We start from the raw sequence: 20,110 nt of genomic DNA on the forward strand, positions 1-20,110 counted from the left end.
TTCTCCATCTCTTTGTCCTGATCTGTGTGTTTCTCTTTTTTTTCCCTGTGAATCCCTCTCATTCCCTATCCTCTTCTCTCCCTCTCCCCTTATCCCTCTTATTTAATTTCATCCATCCGTTCTGCTCCCTGCTCATCATTTTCTCTCTCTTGCCATCTGTCGTGCTCCCTGACCCTGTTTTTCTTCTGCCATGTCCCTGCAGGGGTCCTCATCCCTTTTTTTGTTGGTTTCTCCATCTCGGTGTCCTTTTCCCTATACCTTTGTTTCTCTGTTCCTCAGTCTTCCTCCCTCATTGTATTTTTCTTTCTGTTCCTCTGTCCTCCTCCTAATTGCTGTATTTTTGTTCTGTGTATCTGCTGCTCCAGTAACAACTGCTGAATTGCCCCAGGCGAAGGGACTGAGCCTCCGGGCAGACTCACTCCTGGCCAGGACTTACACACGTTGACGAATAAACGCTTGCTGCCTCCTTTGCACCCACAGCTGTGTTCGTAGTCCTTTGCGCTTGGTGAGTGGCTGTCAGAGAGTCCGGGGAGCAGGTTGGTGGTGGGTGTGAGGGACCATGGCTGCAGCTGTGGGCTGGGGCTGGAGGAGGGCCGGGGGGCGGTGAGGCTGATGGTGATGGCCCCTTTGTGTAAGAAGGCTGCAGCCCCAGGGGATGGTGCTGCTGGGGCTTGCCTGCCTGAGCCTGCAGAGGAGCTGCAAGGATGTTTCCAAATGACAGGTTGATGGTCGGTTAGAGTCAGGCCCCATCAGGGCAGCTCCCAGGGATTTTCCAAGAGCTGGTGGAGGGGAAGCAGTGACCACTGCTCGGGGACAGGCTGGGCATAGGTCGGTGGGTGGTGAGCAATTGCATTGTGCATCACCTGCCTTGTATATTCTGTTATTATCATTTTACTGTATTTTATTTCAATTATTAAACTGTTTTTATCTCAACCCATGAGTCTTCTCACTTCTACTCTTCTGGTTCTCTCTCCCATCCCACTGGTGGGGAGCGAGCGAGCAGCTGGGAGGGGCTCAGTTGCTGGCTGGGGTTAAACCATGGCAGTCATTTTTGGCACCCAATGTGGGGCACAAAGGATTTGAGACAACAGATTAACCAGAGTGTGTTAAGGAATTTATATCGGTTAACAGTTGCTGGTCACAATATTGATTTCATCTGTTCTCAATATTAGTTCATCTGATCTGCAGCATGCTAATTTTTTTTTTGCTCTATGTATTAAAGATTGGTATTGGTTTTCTCAGTTTGCTGTGCTCTGCAGTGATTAGTGGTATTTTGCCTGGGAGATTTGTTATTAAAACCCTGGCCTTGAGCTTAGTCTGGTGTTTGGGCTTTGTACCAAAGCTGTTACTGTACTTCAGGTACCACCTCATGGAAACAACTAGCAATTATACCTCTTCCTCAGAGAGGTTTTTTAATGGAGGAAATGTAGAATGGCACCTTTGCTGCTGCCTGATAGGATGTTTCCTCCTTCATTACAACAACTTTTCAGCATCTTGAATGTCCTTGGGTAGTTAAGATACTTCTATTGGTATTTCTTGGCAGTATTGTTTTGGTTTTGTCTAAGGTTAATAAGCAGTTTAATATAATCCAGAGATCTGCCCCAAGGCTGGATGGTTATGGGTGGCAGGGTGTGTGGGATAGCATTAGTACCTAGGAGAGTGGGCACCTCCAGTGTTTTGGAATTTCACCTCTGAAAAAGTGCAGAATCCTGAAAAACTAGGAAAGTATTTGGAAAAAGTATGTTGTCACAACTGTAGAGAGATATAGATCACTGCAACGTGTTGGGTCCTGGCCCGTGCCTACCGAGCCCAGTTCAACATTAGTCAGAACCCTAAAAGGGAAGAGAAAGTCTCTGGCTTTGACAAAATGACAGGCATTGCGGCTACTCCAACCACTGTGACGGGTACTGCAGCTCAACCAGTGAACCAACCCGTGCTGCTACCAGCTGCCCCTGCACGTAAGGAGAAGTACACAAGAAAATCGGCTCATTCAGTAAGGGATGAAGATGAACCAGGTCCATCACGAGAGGTGGAGGAGGCAGAACCCATAAATGAGATGGTAACCACCCTATCCCTGAGTGAGCTGTGAGATATGTGAGATGATTTCAGTCGTCATCCAGGTGAGCACATTGTCACCTGTCTGCTCTGATGCTGGGATGATGGGGCCAGTAGCCTGGAATTAGAGGGTGGGGAAGCCAAGTAGCTGAGGTCCCTTGCTAGGGAAGGGGGCATTGACAAAGCAATTGGAAATGGAGCACAAGGTAATCAGCCTCTGGAGGTGACTCCCATCAGGCGCGAAGGAAAGGTATCCCTTTGAGGAAGATGTTCTCTGTCACCCAGGTGAGTGGACCATCATGGAGAGAGGTGTCCAGCACCTGAGGGAACTAGCTGTGCTGGAGGTGATTTATGATGAGCAGAACAACGACCAAAGATCCAGATGAAGCCCAGTGCACACGCCCCATGTGGTGGAAGTTTGTAGAGAGCACACCAGCGTTGCATGCCAGCTCATTGGCAGTAATGACCTGGAAAGATGGAGAGGAACCAGTGGGGGATGAATTGGCTGGCCAGCTCTGGCAATCCGAAGGAAGTCTCTCTTCCTCCTATGTCTCAGCTGTGCAGAAACTGTCCCAGAAGGTCCAGCAACTCACAGAAGATATGTCCTACTCCCCACCTGTATGGACCAGGATCTCAGCCATTAGGAGTAATGGCTCAAGAAAGAGGATATAGTCGATAGACATCACTGGCCACCCTGTGGTTTTACCTTTACAGCTCCCTGAAGCTTTCTGCTTTTTTGCCAATGCTGCCCTATATCCTGTTGACTTCTACATTTCTTTTCTATGCCTCTTCCTTTCCAGCTCCCCACCCACTGTTATTTCATTCTTCCCACACTGCCTTCTTCCCCAGCACTTGTGAAAATTGCATTTTGAGGGCTCCCTCTGCCCAGCAACCTGTCGCTGTTTTCAGTGACTCCCTCTGCTCCGCGCGGGACGAGCCGTTGCTCTTCCCATGTCCTTTCCCTGTGGCTGGCTGGTTCCCTCTCCTGCTATTTCACTTCTCACCCGTATGGCCAGTACCCTGTTGCTTTCTAAATTTTCCCTCCATGTCTACATTTATCCACTTCCCTTTCGGTGTCTTTTAATTCTTCCTGCCTGTCCTCTACTTCATCACTTGTTAAATTTTGTTTCTATGTCTTAATTTATTTACTTTGCTGACCCTATTTATTTTTTCACTCTTTTAATCCCTTCACTTTTAAAATATTCTTTCTGTCAACTTTTATTGTTTTTTCTCCCTACTTCGTAACAGTTCCTCTCTGTTCTTTTATGCTGTTGCTTTTTAAATTTTCTTTCGATGTCTCCATTGATTTAGTCTGTTGTCCCTATTTCTTATTTTTTTCCCTTACTCTCCGACTCCCTGCCGTTTTTAAATGTTCTTCTATGCCTACTTTTTTCCCCTTTATTCTATTTTAAGTATTTATTGTCTTTCCTTAGTGCCCTCACTTTTTAAAATTTCTGTTTCTGTCTTCATTTATTTAGTTTCCTGTCCCTATATTTTAATTCTTTCCTCTCTTAATCCCTTGGATTTTAACTTTTTTAACGTCTACTTTGACTGTTCCCTGTCTGTATATTTTTAATCTTTTCCTCTCTTAATTCCCATTACTTTTAAAGTTTACTTTCTGTTTCCATTTATTTAGTTTGCTGTCCTTGTTTTTATTTTTTTCCTTTATTTCCCTAATCCCTGTCACTTTTTACATTTTATATATCGCCTTTTATCCAGTTCAATGTCTTTATTTTTTTTTCTTGTCTTTCCTTTACACCTTTGCTTTTTAAATTTGCTTTCTATGTCTGAGTTTTGGTTTGCTGTCCTTTATTTTTAATTTTATTCCTCTATTTTCTTAATCCTTTTTAGAATGACATTTTAAAACATAATTTCTACTTTTATCCCACTCACTGTCTTTTATTTTTTAATTATTTCTTGACTTAGTGCCATTGCTTTTAAAATTTTCATTCTATATCTACTTATATCAAGCTCCCATCCCTATTTTTTAATTTTCTTGTCTGTCATGTACCCTATTGGTTTTAAAATTTACTTTATTAGTCTCCATTTTAGTTCACTGCCTGCAGAGCTTCCACTTCCCCCACGGCAACGAGCAGGGCTGCAACTCCCAGTTGTTCGGGGAACTGAAGTGAGCGCGGCTGGGCTGGGGCTGAACCGTCACCCCTGTCCCTTAGGTCCTTCTGCTGGAAGCCCCAGCCGGTGCAGCAGGACCGGAACCCCTGCCTCGCCTGCCAGGAGGCGGTGGCGGGGTGGCACTGCTGCCACACGCTGCTCTGTCCCGCCAGCGCCCGGTTCCACCGCTGCTGCAGCCAGGTGGGTGGCATCACCCCCAGACGTGGTTGCCCCGTTGCCCAGCTCCAGGGGGGTGAGCGGGACCCTCCCCCCACTGCTGATGCCAGCTCTGCCCCAGGGCCAGGCGCTATGCTCTGCCCTGCACCACTTCTGCTGCGTTCTGCCAGGGCTTGGATGCCTTCTGGGAGATGTTTCATCTGGGCATTGAAATCCCCAGCAGGTTGGTACCCGCCCCTCTGCCTCCCTCCTCCAGGATGCTCTGGCTGGTCCCCTCCTGCCTCCCCGGGTGCTGGTGGGGGTCCCCCACACCCCTGGGGCTGAGTGGTCCCAGGCTCCCGCAGGGGTGCTGCCTGGGCGGAGCACCGGGCCGGCACAGGTCCTGCGATGCCAGCCAGTGCCTGTGCCCGGCAGGACAGGAGGAGGCAGAGGAGAAGGGGTGAATGCTGGTCCCTGGTCCCCAGAGCCCCAGAGAGGTGATGATGCTTTTGGGCAGGGATGGAGGTTTCCTGGGATGTTGAGCCAGGCATGGTGCAGGGTGCGTGCCAGTGGCTCAGCTCCGGCAGCAGGAGGGGAGCAGGGTGGAGGTGCAGCACGGGGGCTGACAGCCCACAGCTCAGGGGCCTTTGGTGGCAGTGGGTCCCATGGCTCCCCGAGACTCTGGAGTCTTCTGCTCTGCAGCTCCTGTGGCTCCCAAAGGACCCACCAGCACTGCTCTGCCATGGGAGGAGATGCTGACTCCTGGGGGTGCATCAGCTGAGGTGACGCAGGCACTGGTGAGGGGTGTAGCTGGGGGGACAGGGTCCCCAGGGCCACGTGGCCACCACAGCCATCTGTGACCTGGGGACAGGGGCAGGGCTGTAATGCGGGGAGGGAGGGAGCGTGGCATGGGCTTGTTGTGCTCATCATCTCCCTGTCCCTTGCAGTGCCCCCAGTTGCAGCCGGTCCAGACTCCAGGCCCCTGGCACAGGGACCCTCACACAGTGCCCCAGCTCCTGGCACTTTGGCACTCTTGAAGAGGCCAGGATCCTCAAAGGACACCCCAACACCCAACTGACCCCGTAGCCCATGTTCAATAAACCTGCACATCCTCCCTAATACAAGTTTATTTTTGTGTTTTCCCTTTTCTTAGCAAAAAATATTTAGTTTAACTTAAATAAGTTAAATAAAATAAATTTTCCTGTTGGAGAAGACTACAGTTCAAGTATGCTCTTGCAGGCCTGGGGCTGGAAGCCTGCTGGGATTTAGCACTGGGGGCATCGTGGGTGGCAGCAGTCAAGGGTCAGTTCTTCAGGGTCTGGAAGTGCTTCAGTTGCGCCTGCACCCAGGGTGCTCGGGGGTCCGCGCACAGCTCCTTCTTCTTAGTGACCAGGCTGCCAGGAGAAAACCCATGTCAGGGTGCTCAGCCAGGGCACTGGGGTGCCTGTGTTGGGTCCCACCAGAAGTGCTGCAGGTGGCCCCAGCTGTGTCCCTGTCCCCTTCCTAGCCACCCTTGGGGCACTGCCCTGACCATCACACCCTGAGCCCCCAGAAGCAGTGGGTACTCACATCACTCCTGGCTGAGTGCATCTGCTGCTGGTGATGTAGACAGAGGTGATGAGACTCTGTGGGACAGGGCGTTGCTGGTAGCTGAAGCAGCAGGAGGTGGGAACGCCGTCTGTGAGGGCAGAGAGACAGCCAGCCTGGTGAGACCCCAGGTTACAGTAGAGGCTTTGGCCTCACTGACACTTGGGGTTTCCCAGCGATTTGCCATCACCCATCCCCACCCTTGTGTCATATTCCCTGGTGGTGGCCCCCCCAGGAGACCCCTGGCTGCAAGCTGGAGTCCCAGCATTGGCAGTGCTCTCCAGCCCAGCCCTTCCCACAGCCACGAGGATCCCCGCTGATGAGGATGGGGTTTTTCAGCTGCCCCAGCAGTTCCCGTGGAGCAATGGCACACCCAGCCCTGGGTAGGATGCAGCAATGCTGGACTCACCGAGATGGGCCTTGGATGGGGTGCAGGTCGCCATGAGTAGGAGAGCGATCAGGACAGCTGTGGGGACCTTCATGGTGCTGCGTGGGCCGTGGGAACCACGAGTGGGACTCCAGGGCTCTCCTCTGCATGAGCATCCCTGTGGTGCTGCCCTCCTTTTATCCGCAAGCACTGTGTGGGAGCAGGATTTCAAGGAAAGAAAATGAATGCATCATATCAGGGAAATTACATCAGAATCTCCTAGTTTTGCTGAGCTGGAGAAGGAAAGGAAACCACAGGAAGAGAAGTGCTGGCCAAGAGGCTGCAGCTTTCAGATTCCATTTGGGTGCCTGGCAGGGACTAGCCAGAGCCCTAACCCCCACGCCACTGACCCTGCTGCTGCTGCAATGACCTCACCGGCCATGAGCCAGGCTGGAGTGTGAAGCTCGGTGGCCAGAGCCCCGACAGCAATCCCAAGCAGGCAGCTGTAAAGCAACACCAGCAAGCTCCAGGCAGGGTTTTGCTTTGCAACAGCCCCAGCAGTACCACTGTGTCGGGGGGGTGCGGAGCTGCCCAGCCCAGCTCGCATGCCATGGCATGGACACCCCCAGCCACTGCCACTATTGCTGGCAGAAAACCAGTGGCAGGTGTCAAATCCCAGCTTATCCCCAGTTTTGCCACAAATGCCAGTCCTCACCCTGCTCCACTGGTCAAAGCAGGGATACAGCGTTAGCTCCAAAGCTCCGTGGCTGGAGCCCTGATGGGAACCAGGCAGATGAAGGCTGCTCCAGATTCCCTGTGCCCACTGGAGACCAGCCCAAAAGCACCCGCATTTTCAAATTGTTATTTTTAAGGAAATTATTGATATCAGGGAGAAGCCTGTTGTGGCTCAGTTTCCTCCATTTGCCACCACAGTGGGTGGACAGGCTCTAGAAGCTGCAGGAGGATTTTCCCCATGAGATGAGGTGATTCCCAGGGACCTGGAGTCCCACAACATGAGCAGGGCCACCCCCATCGGTGCCCATCTCCAGGTTCTGGCTGGGTCTGAAGGACAGTGCTAAACCTCCAGGCACCTCCCCTTCTGAAGCCATCCTGTTTAATCCCTTGATCCATCTGGGAGAAAAACAAACCAACCCCCAAACCCCACCCAAACCCAACCTTCACCCATTGTAGGCCTGCACCTGCCTTTATCCCTGCCTCAATCCTCATCCCATGCACAAGCAGGAGCTGCTTCGTCTTGCGGGGGAGCTGAGGGGTTCAGCCTTAGCCTTTCAGGTTTCACTGCACTCCCAGGGCATTCCAAGACTATTCCTGTGTCCCCACAAGGATACTGAGTCCTGATGTGACCCCTCTTTTCTCACACAGGATTTATGTCATCTCACTCCAGCTGCAGGTCAACAAGAGATGTTTTATTAAACCCATCAAGGGACATAGAGGACTGTGGACAGACGACGGCAGGGGAGGGGACGGAGCCAGCTCCATAACTTAACGAGATGAGAATGTACAGGTAATTGGATGCAAATAAATAGAGCTTATATGGAAGGCAGCTTCACATGGAGGTGGTGGTTGATTTCTTCTGCTGCAGGTACTCCTGGAACCAGCCCTCCTTCGGGTCCACGCAGAACTTCCTCCCATTCCGGACCTCCACTCTGTGGGGGAGAGAAGGGCTGCGTTAGCTGGGGGGATGCGGGATCCGGCTGTGCCCGGGGGTTCCCCCGCCAGCCTGGGCATGCCTGCAGCATCCTGTGCTCCCACATCCCCTGAAAGTGCTGACTTTTAACAATCTCTGAAACCTCGGCTTCCTTCCCGTTTTTCAGGCTGGCAGATGAAATAGGGGATTTTGGGGCTATTTGGGATAAAGCAATGAGGAGCAAGGTGCATGTGAGGACCCAGGGCAGGGCACCCCAACCCACAGCAACCTTTAGAGGTGGCTTGTTTTGGGGGATCCCCAAAGGCAGAACAACCAGTAGGGAATGTGGGTGAGCGAGGGTGAGGAGCGGGGTGCCAGGGAGGAAGGCTGGGTGGGGGTTGGGTGTACTCACATCATGGCCTTGCGGGAGCAGTGGGAAGGTGTCTCCTGGTACTTCTTGATACGGGACGCAGGGATTTTCTCCCGGATTAACATATTCTTGTAGCAACACATGCTGTAGGAGCTGCGTACTGAGAGGAGGCAAGAGGGGTTGGTGCTTTCCCACGCCTGGCATGAGGGGTGTGGGTGCTCCCCTGAGGGCTGTGGGTGCTTCCCAGGGACTCTCCTTCTCCCTCCCCCTACAAGGGGTCCCCTCTCATGTCCCTGGCAGTGCTGCTTTGCCCCACGGTAGGACCCCCCCTATTTCCCTGCCCGCAGAGGGCTATTACTGAGCTCCCCGGCCAGGGTGCCAGGGCTGAAGCCATCCCCAAGCCTAATTTTGCTCATTTTGAACAAGACTAGGACAGTCCCTTGCTGAGGCAGCTCGTGATGACCCCAGCCCCCCAAACCCATGGCAGAAGCAGGAACTGAAGCTCTTGTCCCCCGAAAATCCTGGTAGCCAGAAGAGCCAGGGATGGTGCTGAGGCAACTCTGGGAAAAGGCTTGGCATCAGTACTTACAGGAGGCGCCTTGGCTTCCAGTCCAGAGAGCCACCAGCAGCAGGGTGAGCAGAGCCAAGGGGAAGACCTTCATGTCCAATCAGGGGCTCGGTCAGTGCCAGCAGCAGTTCTTGCTGACTTGGGGCCACTGAGAGCTACCTGCCTGTCCTGCCTGCACCTTGGCATGATATACCCGCTGGCCAGGCTTTCCATGACAGCTCTGGGCTATCCCCAGGGAAAGTACCACCCAGAGCCACCAATAAAGGGCAACCAGTGAATGGAAATTCCTCTCCCAGCCCCTCCGACCCTCGTGGTACCCGAGAGCTGCTGGAAAGTGTGGTAAGCAGCCAGCAGCTCTGCACCACTGATGATGTGCCGGGGCCAGCAGTCTATTTTGGGTTTGGTTGTTGCTGCCGGCAAACCACACAGGATGATGCTCATGCTTGCCAGAGCCCTGGGTGACTTTATTTTCAAAAACCACCCATTGTCATCTCAGCTGCAATGTCTCTCTTGCAGCTTTGCACAGGGGCAAGTGGCTTGGTCGTGTCTGAGCTTGCCCCAGCCCACCCTAATACCAATTGCTGGCTGCCCATCACAGTGGCAGTGCCCATCATGTCTCCTCGTGGCATCCCATGAGCACAGGCTGCCACTGGGGACTGACCAGGCATCTCCGAGTGGTAGCTCCGATCGAATTTGAGCCGGGGTCTCCACTCATTAGGATGGCTGATGAGGAGCATGTGAAGCCCCCTTCTCGCAGGCTGTGCCTGCCTCTTGTCTCTCTCACTGGTGGCTTTCCCAAAGCCCGCATGGACATAGTTTGGCCCCGTGCACCCCCAGACCCCCTCACAGAGACATGGTTGGGGTTTTGCCTCTTCCTGACTTCCTTACTGACCCCAGCACTTACAGAGGTGGTTTAACACCCGGGTGGGAAAGCCAGTAGCAGGATCTGCTCGCTCCCAAGGCACTTGCAGAGCCAGATGTTTGCATGTGTGAGATCAGGTTTAATTCTGTTCAGTATGTTGTACAAAAAATAACCATGGAGCAGCTCCCCCTTAACCCCTCTGCTGCTGCCAGGCCAGCAAGTGCAGCCTCACTGACATGCTGTTGTTGCCTGTGAGTAAAGCAGGGCTGAGAGCATGGGGGCTGGCAGCAGGTGTGGACCCCAGGGCCCCGCGGGGTCAGCACAACCCATCCTGGTGGGATGCCAGCAATGGCAAAGGCCCTTTGCCTTCGAGGAGGTGGTGAGGGTCGTAACAGCTTGGTGGGCAGGATGTCCCAGATGAGCTGCTATATCCACATGCGGTGTCCCCACAGCCACCTCTGCAAATGGGTCGCCTTTGTGGTGTCCCATCCCTCATGGAGGGGACTCCCTGTGGTGCCTCTGGCCACCCCACTAGCTGGGGATGGAGAAGGAGCTGACTTGGAAGCTCTGCTGGTACCTCTTCACCCAGCCCCTGCTTGCCTGGGCGCAGATCTCCTTCCCGCTCCTCACCTTGAAGCTGGGGCAGAGAGAAGATGGGGTTAGTAGGGTGGTTGTACAGGGACCCCAGTGCTGAGTTTCCGAGGGGCTTGGAAGCACAGAGGATCATGACTAGACTGACCACAGCAAGGCACAGGGTCTGGCAGGTTCTAGATAGGCTTTACCCCCAGGTTTAGGGTACTCACATCACAGCCTGGTGTGGGCACTCAGGGCTGGTGGGGTAGCAGGAGATGATGTTGTCTCTCTTGATCCTTCTTGTCTGGAAGTTGAAGCAGCACTTGTCTGGCACAGCCGGGGCTCCTGGGGGGAAATTGCAAACTCTGTTTAGCCTGGAGACCCCCACCTCCCATCTCAGCCCTCCTGCTGTGGGCATGGCAGCTCTTTGAGGCGACCCCCCCCCCCCCCCATGCACCCCATGCATGAAACAAACCCATCCCCATGGCCCTGGGGGGGCTGTCCCCATTCCCCCAACCCGTGGGGGCAGAGTGGGTGGTGGTTCTCACTCTGAGCCAGGCTCTGGCAGCACAGCACAGCAAGGAGGAGGAGGGCGCAGACCACCTCGGCTGCCTTTGCCATGCCGGGCTGTGGGAGGGCTGCTCGGTGGCACCAGAGCAGAGCTGCCGTCTGCCAGGGTCAAGGCAGCTGGGCTGCTTTTATGGAGAGAGCAGGGCTGGCTTCCCCCCAGGGACAGTAGTTGCGTGGACAGGGGGAGGTCCTGGTCTCCTGCCACATGCAATACTTATCCCCTCCCAGCACAGTTCCAGGAAGGGAAAAATGTGATCCTGGGCTGTGCCTTTGGCCTTCAATGGGCATGGGATTTTTCCTGAGCTCCTGCCTCCAGTATTAGGGCCGGTGGCCAGGTTGCTCCCGAAGTTTGACTCTACATCCCTGTCCCTCGGGCAGGCTGTATGCCACGACAGGACTTCCAGGGCTGGCGAAAGGGCATGGGGATCTCCCTTGGCTGGGACCAGAGCAGGGCTCAGCACCCTGCAGTCACCGCACATGCTCCCAACAGTCCATGTGCTCCCCCTGCACCACAAATCTTTGCATCCTCTCACTTTGCATCCAGGCCCAGGGGACAAACAGCCAAATACCACAGCCCCCATCAAAAGAAAACCATAGAGAAACAGCTTCTGTTTGATTGCACCAGGCATGTAGACAGCTATGTGCTGGTTTTGGGGGCTCGCTGGGGCCCATGAGGCCCAGGAGAGGCTGGGCAGGTGTATCCGCTTCCTTCCCCCCTGCACTGAAGGAGCAGCTCATGTTGTTGGCCATGCTGAGCTGGGAAAGGCAGAGGCCAGTCTGGGGCTTCCCAGTGGATTTTGCCTGGCTGCAGCTGTCCAAAAAGCCCCCTCTCCCCCCAGCCCCAGCAAATCCCAGGATACATCCCAGCTGCCAGCAGCTGGAGGACAGTGGGAAGCAGTGGGGAGATGCAGACATGAATCCCTGGCAGCCTGGCTGTGAGGGCAGCCGTGTTCCTGCCGTGTGGGGCTGGGGGTGCTGATGGCATGCTGCAGGCGTTGCAGTGCAGCCCCACCATGAAGACCTGGCTGGGGAGGGCATGAAGTGCTGGTCCAGGCAGGGACCTGCCCCAATGGGAATGGGGGCCACCTCCTTTGTGGGACCAGATGTGTCCCTCCATTTGTTCTTATCCAATGTAATTTCCCAGAAATCAGCCTCATTTTTTTGGGGGGTGAACATGCTGGGTAACAGCAGGGTGCAGCAAGTGGGGCTGGGTGATGCCCCAGGGCTGGCGGGTGCAGACAAGGGGGTGTTCATGGTTTTGTGCCTGGCTGGCAGAGCAGTTTCCCATCATCACCCCACCTCCCATTTAATCTCTCCTCAGGGAGGCCCCGGGGAGCAGAGGAAAGTGAATGCCTCTGGTCCTGGTCCAGCGCAGCTGCCTGGCTCGCCTTTCCATTCCTGGAGCCATCCTTTCCCACTTATCTGCCTTCTCAGCCCCAGGCACCGAGGACCTCCTGGCCCAGCTGTGGTAAAAGTGGCCTCCTAAGGGTAGGAAATATTCCCTGCAATAAGAAAATGAAACAGAAGTACAAGGAAAACAAAAGAGGGTTTATTGGACTGGGAAAGGCCTGTTTTAAAAACTCCCATGCAAAATGTTGGAATACATCAGGCCGGGAAATTCCAGGGATGACATACCCACCACCTGCAGTATCCCTCCATCCCAAGCCCCAGTGCTTGCGCCTGCCCCAGGGGGCGAGGGGCCTCTGTGGATGGTGGATTTTAGAGCATGGGGGATTTTCGGTCCTGGTTGGGCCCCTGGAGCTGGCAGCCCCTGAGTACCCCCAGGTCCCTGGGGCTCACCTGTGTTCCAGGAGGAATATTCCCCTTTCCCTTCCCCACGTTGGCCAGGACAGGGCTTTACTGGTTTACACAGACCTGGCACCAGAGCTGGGGATGCCCATGGGGGCTCAGAGGGACCAGAGGCAAAACAAGGTGCTCCTGTAGCTCTTGCTGAATTTAGGAGAAACTGATCTTCACCCCCCCTCCACCCCATCAGCCCTCCCATGTTTGATGCAGAGAGGGGCACAGGACATGGACAGACCCAGTGCTGTGATGAGTTGATCCAGTCTCAGCTCTGGTATGACCCTGCAGGTCCTCTGGTCCTGCATGTGGTCTGGGCTGAAAAACATCCTTTTCCTCTTTTTCTTACCCCGTTTCATGGTAGGGTCCTTGCCAGGACTCACAGCTCTGCCTCCGGGCTTAGCTGCAGAGTGTGGCGAGGAGCAGTTGCTGGAGACAGGCCACCAGCCTCCATCTCTGCCTGCCCCCTCTCCCAGGGCTGCAGCGTGGGGTCCTGGGACCCTGCTGGCCCTGTTTTTTATTACTCTTGCTCACTGGGAAATCCCATGGCTGGGAAATCCCTCTAGCAAATGCAGAGGATACAGGTGGGGGACCCAAGAAATGCTGCCTCATCCCTACATGCCTCCTACCACCCCGGTACGGTGGGACCATCAGTGGGGAGAAGGGCTGAGCCCCACCATGCGGGTGGGAGGTGTTGGCACCTGCAACGCACATAGGACAGATCCTGCCCCTGCTGCCAAGAAGCACAGGGGAAGGTAGAAAATCTGGGGGCTGGCAGAGGTATTTGGGACTCTGCTGGGAGCTGAGCTGTCATTGACCCCTCCAAAAAATTTGCAGGGACTCCAAATCTCTCACTGCTGGGGGGCGGGGGGCAAGGAGGTCCCAGTCCCACAAGGCCCGGGGGCAGCTGTGGATGCTGCAGCCCTGGCCACCCCACAGCCACCCCATGGCTGCCCCATACAGGCGTTGCTCCCCAAGGCTTCTCTGTACCCCGAACAGAAAGCAAAGCAGCTCCTGGGCAAACCACTGCCTCCACCAGGAGCGTGGCGGTGCTTAGTCACTCTCCGTGCTGAGAACCAGCCACAGCCTTGTCTTGCAGAACACTGCGCACTGCTGGGGCTGCCAGAGCGAGCTGCCGGGTGCTGCCGGCCATGCTGGGACATCTGCTCAGCAGCACAGCGCCCTGGAAATGCCGCTCACCCTTGGGTGAGAGTTGCTTTTCCAGCCACGTTTGCAGCTGTTTTATTGATGCTACTGTGCTTCTCCTCATTTCAGCCGATCAATAACCCCAGGGGAGGAAGATCGACAGGACAGGATGGCTGCTGTAGCTGAGGCAGCCAAAGTAATGAACGTGATCAAAGCAGCTTTGACAGGTCAGGTCTGTTTTCTATAAAGGATTTGTTTGATTTATTCTTCTCCCTTTTAAATTTCTGTTTCAGTTGGATCAGCTTTTCCATTACCTTGCCGGGGCTGATGGTGAGATAACCACTAAATGTACACCCTGCATGGGCTGTTTCCATTTTTAAGGTCCTTGCCCAGCTCCAGCCACCCGGGACTTCCCCAGCTGCTTGCAGAGATGGTTTATATTGAGATGGGTCCACCCTCGCCTGTCCGCAGGAAGAGGTGGCTCATAGTCCATGCCCCCACCACCACCCACGCTCCTGAGGAGCCTGGCTGGCTCCTGCCCAGATGCTATCACTTTCCCCAAAAAGCAGCAGGGGTTTTTTTTGGTTTTTTTTTTTTTTTTTTTTTGTCCAAGGCCGGAAAAGCTGGTGGGGATCTGCACCTCACCCCCGAAGCTGCCAGCCAGCATGGGACTAGGTTGTGCAGCCTCTGAGGCACCGCCCTGTACCCGGCCACCATGAGGCTGTGGGGACAGACCCATCTCCTGCTGTCAGAAGATACAAATGTATAGAAATAAGAGGGAACAGATGCTGCCATCCCTGGCCAGGGGAGATTTCACCAGGAAAGTCATGGCCAAGCCCTGATTTTAGACATGTTCATCACACGGGAGCAATGGTGAACATGCTGCAGGCATTGCTGGAAGAAGCTACAGCCGTGTGCCAGGCTCAGAGCAGCCTGTCTCACCTGCCTAACCTGGGCACAGGGAAAGGCCAGCAGCGATGCTCCCTGGCTGCAGGAACCAGGAACCCAGTGAAACGAATTACACCGCGTGGCTTTGATGTAGATCTCTGGAGTTTTGGAGCGCTATCTTGATTTTGGAGACCATGCCCTGCTCCTGGCTGGCAGCTGTGGTGGGGCAGCCCCCTCTTCCCTAGCTGCTGGTGCCAGGCAGTGGAATGCGGATCGCCCTACATCCCGCCAGCCCCATAATGGGAAAAGCAGCCCCAAAGAGAATGGTTTTCAACTCAAAGCGGTGGGTGGGTGGCTCAGGGTGCCACTGGCAGAGCTGATCCCAAAGGTAAAAAGCTTTCCTCCGGGATGATTGTCCCTCCCCACACCACCCAGGGGACGGGGCTTTGCAGTACCCGTGTTGTGCTGTTCAGGCAGCTCAGCCCCTGGTGTTTCATCCTCTCTCAGCTGTCCCAGGCTGAACTTTCCCCTTTCCTCAGCATCCCCCGCCGTGTGCTGCCTGACTCATTTCCCATGTCCTTTGGCCCCCAGTATGCTGGCTGCCTCCGCACAGGGACGGGCCCTGGCTGAAAACCCGAACACCAAGTGAACACCAAACTCCTCTGCTTGAGATTACAATCAGGGCTGCGCTGCTCGAGTTGAGTGATCTCTTCCCCCCGCCCCCAACGGGCTTTGGACTTTGAAAACCCAGAGTTTAAAACTAAAATAAACCCAAAGCACTATATGCCTCCTTATCTGCACCCTGATTTCTGCAAGTTGCACATGCCTCACGATTTCCCAACAACCTGAATGGCAAAAAGTATCATTTAATGGTGGGAAAAAAAAGAAGAAACCCCAAAAGAGCAAGTAAGATGCTCATAAAATTCTCTGTGCCCAGGAGCTGGGGTCAAAAATAAAAAACCAAAAATCACACTAGAAGCTTGCTGAGCTCTCTGGATTTTCTCCAGGGACAGGACCCAAGGCAGGGTAGTGCAGGCATCCTGCAGGGAGGTGGTGATGGGCAAAGGGAATCAGCATCGCTGGGGTGTGGGGGCCTCTGCTACGCCACCCCAAATCTGCCTGTGGCCCAGCCCCAAGTCCCTGTGGTTTTTTTCCCCAGGCTGCATCTGTCAGCAGCTACAATCTGCTTTTGCGGTGTTAGTGACTGTTAGTTTTCACACCTATTTTTGGAAACCACCTGTCCAGGGAGGAAAAGACACTCAGCAGAAGATTCATTCATTTAGCCCGGCACCACCCCAGGGTATTTGCCTTGTGTATTCTTTCCCCAGCACTGCTCCAAGCTGGGGGAGTGGGGACCAGTGTGGCCGTGCAGCAGTCCTGGTGCAGCTGCCCTTTTCCCCTTGGCATCAGTCACTTTTGGAAATTTTCCTAAAATACTTATGCAAATATTTGCCAGGTCAGCCATGGGAAAGACCTTCCTCCCTGTTGTCCTGCTGAATTTGCTGTTAGGAAACTGAAAAGCAAATAGTATTGGATGTGGCACCAGTGATGGGGAGGAGCACTGGCTCTGCCAGGCTGGGGTGAGGAGTGAGTCCCCCCAGCCCTTGCTGGTTTGGGACCCTGGGGCTTGCTCATGGCTCACAGCAGTGGCCAGACCATGAGCAGGGCGAGGAGCCAGTCCGTGGAAGCTCTTTGGTCCTGCTGGATGGCTGCCCTGGCTCTGCCAGGCCGGGCATGGGGCGGCGAGAGCAGGGGTTGGGGTGCCAGCCTGGGGCACAGCAGCAGTGGTGGGGTTTCTGCATCTCTCCAAGCTTGGCCGCTGTTATTCCTCCATCTGGCACAAGATGTCAGTGCTGCTCAAGGAACGGCTGGCGGTGCTCTCCCACTGCATGGCCTGGCCGGGTCATGGTGCTGCTTCTTCATCGCCTTGGGGTCCCCAGCGCGGCGTGCTCCCGGGGCCCGGACGTGGTCCCCCCGCCAGCAGGGACCCTCCGGGGCTTCTCCCGACCGGCGGAGATGCACCGAGAGCAACAGGTCTCAACCAGCCCCATGACCTTAGGTCCTTCTCCTTTAGGGATACCACGAGGCTCTCAGACAACCCCAGCCCCAGAGGAATCCTCTGGGGAGAAATCCAGGAGCCTGGAAGAGGAAGGTGGAGGGGGACCAGCACCATCCCCACATGCCATGGCACTGCCATCGCTGCCACTGGCTGTGCCCCCCTTCCCTGTGGTGTGCAGGGGATAGAGAGCAGCTCTCCTGGGGCCAGCATCCCTCAGGGGGAGGGGAGATGCTCCATGCTGCAGAAAAAAAAATAGGGAAGGGGATACAGAGTGAAAAGAAGCTGGGAATGAAAGAACCAAAACCCTCTACAAACCGCATGTGGAAAGGGGTGGGGGTGGGGGTGGGGGGAACCCTCCAAAGAGTGTTGACAAGTCTGGAGGCTTCTGGGACCAGAAAAATAACACATCAAAGACCTCACATATGCCTGAAGACAGATAAAAACTCTGAGCCAAAATGTTCTATGAATATTTAACTACCATCAATATTTAATTAGCAGATAGAGAGAGATTAAGAGCAAAGGAATCCATCCTCCGCATTTGCTCCAGCCCTGCTCTGTGGGCACGTGGGAGTTCGTAGCGGCGGCGGGGGGCATGGCATTGCCTGCAGCCAGGCTTGGTGCCAAGGTCAGGGCACAGGGACCCTGAAGAAAGGGAAGGAGCCCTCCAGAAGGAAAGGCTCTGCTTTCCTAGCCCCCCCACTGCAGGGCTGGTTGGGAGAAGAGAGGGATAACTCACGTGTGACCTGGGCACGGCATGTCTGAAACAGCCATCCAACAAAAACATACAAAAAAAAGTTGTTTTGGAGACTCAGGAGGCTTCAAAAAGAGTATCTTTGCCCACAGACATCACGGGGCCCTCCACGTTCTGATGAATTGGGCACCGAGGACAGCCAACAGAGCTGGGGAGCTTCTGCAGAGAGTGGGTCAGGATCCGAGCTTTCCCAGGGGACATACAGAGCCAAGCTGGGGGAGCTTTTGGGGAGCACAGTGCTGCTGGGGGCTGCTCAGCCTGGGGTGCTCTGCAGGGCCAGGGCACAGAGGCTGGCCCTGCGGGAAGATGCTGGAGGTGACCTCTCCCCCCTGCCCTGCGTCCACCCAGCTTTGGTTTGTGCTCACCCTCCTCTGGGCTTGAAATCCCCCTCCTGCCCTGGTGCCTGTAAAACCCTCTGCCTCTCGGCCACAGCCAGTGAGGCAGAAAGGTGCCTGCCTGCCCCCCAGGCTGCCTCCTAAGCCATCCCTCCCTTGCCCACACCGCTCGGATGTGCGCTAATGCTTCGCCCTCAGTGTCTAAGCCACATGTGCCTGAGTGTCTAATCCACTATTAATCCTTGATGACTAATCCTTTTAGGTGACAGCAATGGCTGGGGGTGGCAGGAGGCGAGGGATGGGTACTCCGCGTGCCACTGTGGTCCCCTCTTAGACCATGTCCCCTGTGTTGGGGGACATCTCAGTAGTCCCCAGCTTCCAGCCCAACCACACGGCTCCTACCCTTCGTGGGAGGCTTGTCCTGGGCCACCGCCATCCCCAGCATGGGGGTGGGCTCTAGGAGAGGGTCGAGGATGGGGAGGGCTCGCACTGGCGATCCCTGGGGCTGGGGGGAGAGCTGGGGGGTCCCACCACGGCTCAGACCTGAGCCTTGCCGCCCCCCCCCCATGCTTTGAGGTTATTTCCCTCTCTGGGAGCTGCCTTATCTGGAGGGGGACTGGAGAGGGCAGTAAAAGCCAAGCCGTGATGGGTTTTCCTTGCCTGCTGAGCCAGGCACAGGCAGGACCTGGGGGATGCGGGACAGGCATATTTGCAGATCCCAAATGCCTAAAAAGCTTTTCCCAGCCCCTTCCTAGCCAAACTATTTCTTGTGCAAGCAAAGTACCTCGTGGGTGCAACTGTGAGGGTGTCTGTATCGGGCCATTAGGTCCAGACCCGGTCTCGGAGGTGAGCATGTGGGCCTGGTAGCTGGGGTTGGGAGAGTGCAGGGACCCCACACACTGCCTCATCCTCCCTCTCTATCCCAACGCTGGGCCCTACAGCCCATGCCAGCTGGCTGGTGAGCCGTGCTGCCATGTCCCCTTGCAGCTGGGGACATCCTGGTGGCTTTATCTCCTAGCTCGGGTTTTGTGGCTGACCTGGTCCTTGGGCATCTTCTACATTGGTGGATGCTGTGAAACAGGGGGTTATTTCACGCCTACTGATGGCTGCTGGCAGCATACAGCCAGCAAATCGCTTCACCAGATGCTTTCCCATCAGCCAGAGAGGAGGTTTATTTTCCAGTCTTGTTTTCTATGTATTTAAAGCAAAAGACCTTGATGACTTTTCTCCCCACTGCAGTAGCAGAGCTGGAGCCTGGGCAAGTATCAGGAGCCGGCTGGGCTGGGAGTGGGCCCGGGGGTTCCCTGCCCTCCATCCTCCTCAGCGAGGCAGAACCTGAGGGGTACCCGGAGAATAAAATCAGCCTCCCAAAGCCCAGCTTGGTGTCTTTAATCAGCAGCAAAGCTGAGCCCAGCCAGCACAGGACCAAACAGCCCTGCACACCCCGCAGCAGTGCTGTGTCCCCGCGGCAGTCCCTGGCCCCAGGAGGACAGGGATTATGCCAGATCACTAGTGTATAAAATTGCTCCCCATCCAACGAGGAGCCCACGATGGCCTCTGCTCACTGCCTTGGCATAGAGACCTGCCGGGCAGGCCCTGTGCCGCACGGCGATGTGGCAGCGGCGGCTGCAGTTTCCATATCTGGGCCATTCACCACTCGAGACTTTTAGCGCCCGGAGCAACGGCATGTACTGCTGATGAGTTCTTTCTGCTCCAGTAATTACAGTGAGGAATTTGTCAGAACGAGCTTTCTAAAACCTTCTTGTCTTGTTCTGATTTTACCTGGAGTGTAAAAAGTCATTAGTATGGTAAAACGGAGGCTGTGCTAAGCCAGCAAGCCATCCAGATAACACAGTTTACATCCACTACACACTCAATATGCACAAAAAAAAAGGAAAAGGAAAAAAAATGCTGGCTTTCTATTTTACCCAGATGGAGTTTTCTGTGGTTGAAATGAGCAGGATGGGAAGGCAAGTGGAGAAGGTGGCAGGGCTGTGGGCTGGGCATGGCGATATGTGCCGGCTGCCAACACCTCATCTTCCCCGCCATGGCTGCATCTCTGGCTCCCGAGGCATAGAGAGACCTGGCTGCCAGTCCTCTCCTGGATGCCCCAGCTATTTGGGGCAATTTGGGTTTCACCCACAACCCCTCTTTCAGGAGCTTCTCTCCTGCTTGTGAATGCAAGCCCAGGTTCATCGGGTACATCCATCATGGTTTGGAGAGGCTCCTGCCAGCCCCAAGCCACAGCCCATGATGGAGCTAT

The 20,110-nt window shown here is 54.9% G+C and overlaps 3 protein-coding genes and 1 long non-coding RNA gene across 4 annotated transcripts; 1 reads left to right on the top strand and 3 right to left on the bottom strand.

Annotated features, from left to right (window-relative positions):
* Window positions 1-5,454: 5,454 nt before the first annotated feature.
* Window positions 5,455-6,562, bottom strand: LOC104050680 (C-C motif chemokine 3). The gene is made up of 3 exons (XM_009511583.2): window positions 6,320-6,562; window positions 5,893-6,001; window positions 5,455-5,717 (listed from the first exon to the last, which is right to left on the bottom strand). Exons 1-3 carry the CDS (start codon window positions 6,390-6,392, stop codon window positions 5,627-5,629), a joined length of 273 nt encoding a protein of 90 aa, XP_009509878.1. The 5' UTR covers window positions 6,393-6,562; the 3' UTR covers window positions 5,455-5,626.
* Window positions 6,392-15,487, top strand: LOC135316065 (uncharacterized). Its single transcript, XR_010375510.1, has 4 exons — window positions 6,392-7,802; window positions 12,190-12,356; window positions 13,944-14,041; window positions 15,294-15,487. It is a non-coding gene; the product is annotated as an uncharacterized LOC135316065 (long non-coding RNA).
* On the bottom strand, window positions 7,797-9,123 carry LOC104050681 (regakine-1). Its single transcript, XM_009511584.2, has 3 exons — window positions 8,885-9,123; window positions 8,338-8,455; window positions 7,797-7,944 (listed from the first exon to the last, which is right to left on the bottom strand). The coding sequence occupies exons 1-3, from the start codon at window positions 8,955-8,957 to the stop codon at window positions 7,845-7,847; spliced, it is 291 nt and encodes a 96-aa protein (XP_009509879.1). The 5' UTR covers window positions 8,958-9,123; the 3' UTR covers window positions 7,797-7,844.
* Window positions 9,844-11,040, bottom strand: LOC135316064 (C-C motif chemokine 13-like). Its single transcript, XM_064467740.1, has 3 exons — window positions 10,847-11,040; window positions 10,529-10,643; window positions 9,844-10,362 (listed from the first exon to the last, which is right to left on the bottom strand). Exons 1-3 carry the CDS (start codon window positions 10,917-10,919, stop codon window positions 10,257-10,259), a joined length of 294 nt encoding a protein of 97 aa, XP_064323810.1. The 5' UTR covers window positions 10,920-11,040; the 3' UTR covers window positions 9,844-10,256.
* Window positions 15,488-20,110: the final 4,623 nt, after the last annotated feature.

The sequence above is a fragment of the Phalacrocorax carbo genome, chromosome 17 (genome assembly GCF_963921805.1).
Source record: "Phalacrocorax carbo chromosome 17, bPhaCar2.1, whole genome shotgun sequence".
NCBI classification, from domain to species: Eukaryota; Metazoa; Chordata; class Aves; order Suliformes; family Phalacrocoracidae; genus Phalacrocorax; species Phalacrocorax carbo.

Bases quoted from the DNA above. Each gene is read 5' to 3' on its own strand.
- LOC104050681 (XM_009511584.2), bottom strand. From the start codon at position 8,957: ATGAAGGTCTTCCCCTTGGCTCTGCTCACCCTGCTGCTGGTGGCTCTC. The intron at 8,456-8,884 runs GTAAGTACTGAT...GCCTCCTCTCAG, and splicing joins TGGAAGCCAAGGCGCCTCCT to TACGCAGCTCCTACAGCATG. The intron at 7,945-8,337 runs GTGAGTACACCC...TCTCCCCCACAG, and splicing joins TGCTCCCGCAAGGCCATGAT to AGTGGAGGTCCGGAATGGGA.
- LOC104050680 (XM_009511583.2), bottom strand. From the start codon at position 6,392: ATGAAGGTCCCCACAGCTGTCCTGATCGCTCTCCTACTCATGGCGACC. The intron at 6,002-6,319 runs GTGAGTCCAGCA...CTGCCCTCACAG, and splicing joins CCCATCCAAGGCCCATCTCG to ACGGCGTTCCCACCTCCTGC. The intron at 5,718-5,892 runs GTGAGTACCCAC...TTCTCCTGGCAG, and splicing joins TGCACTCAGCCAGGAGTGAT to CCTGGTCACTAAGAAGAAGG.
- LOC135316064 (XM_064467740.1), bottom strand. From the start codon at position 10,919: ATGGCAAAGGCAGCCGAGGTGGTCTGCGCCCTCCTCCTCCTTGCTGTG. The intron at 10,644-10,846 runs GTGAGAACCACC...ATTTCCCCCCAG, and splicing joins CTGCCAGAGCCTGGCTCAGA to GAGCCCCGGCTGTGCCAGAC. The intron at 10,363-10,528 runs GTGAGTACCCTA...TCTCTGCCCCAG, and splicing joins TGCCCACACCAGGCTGTGAT to CTTCAAGGTGAGGAGCGGGA.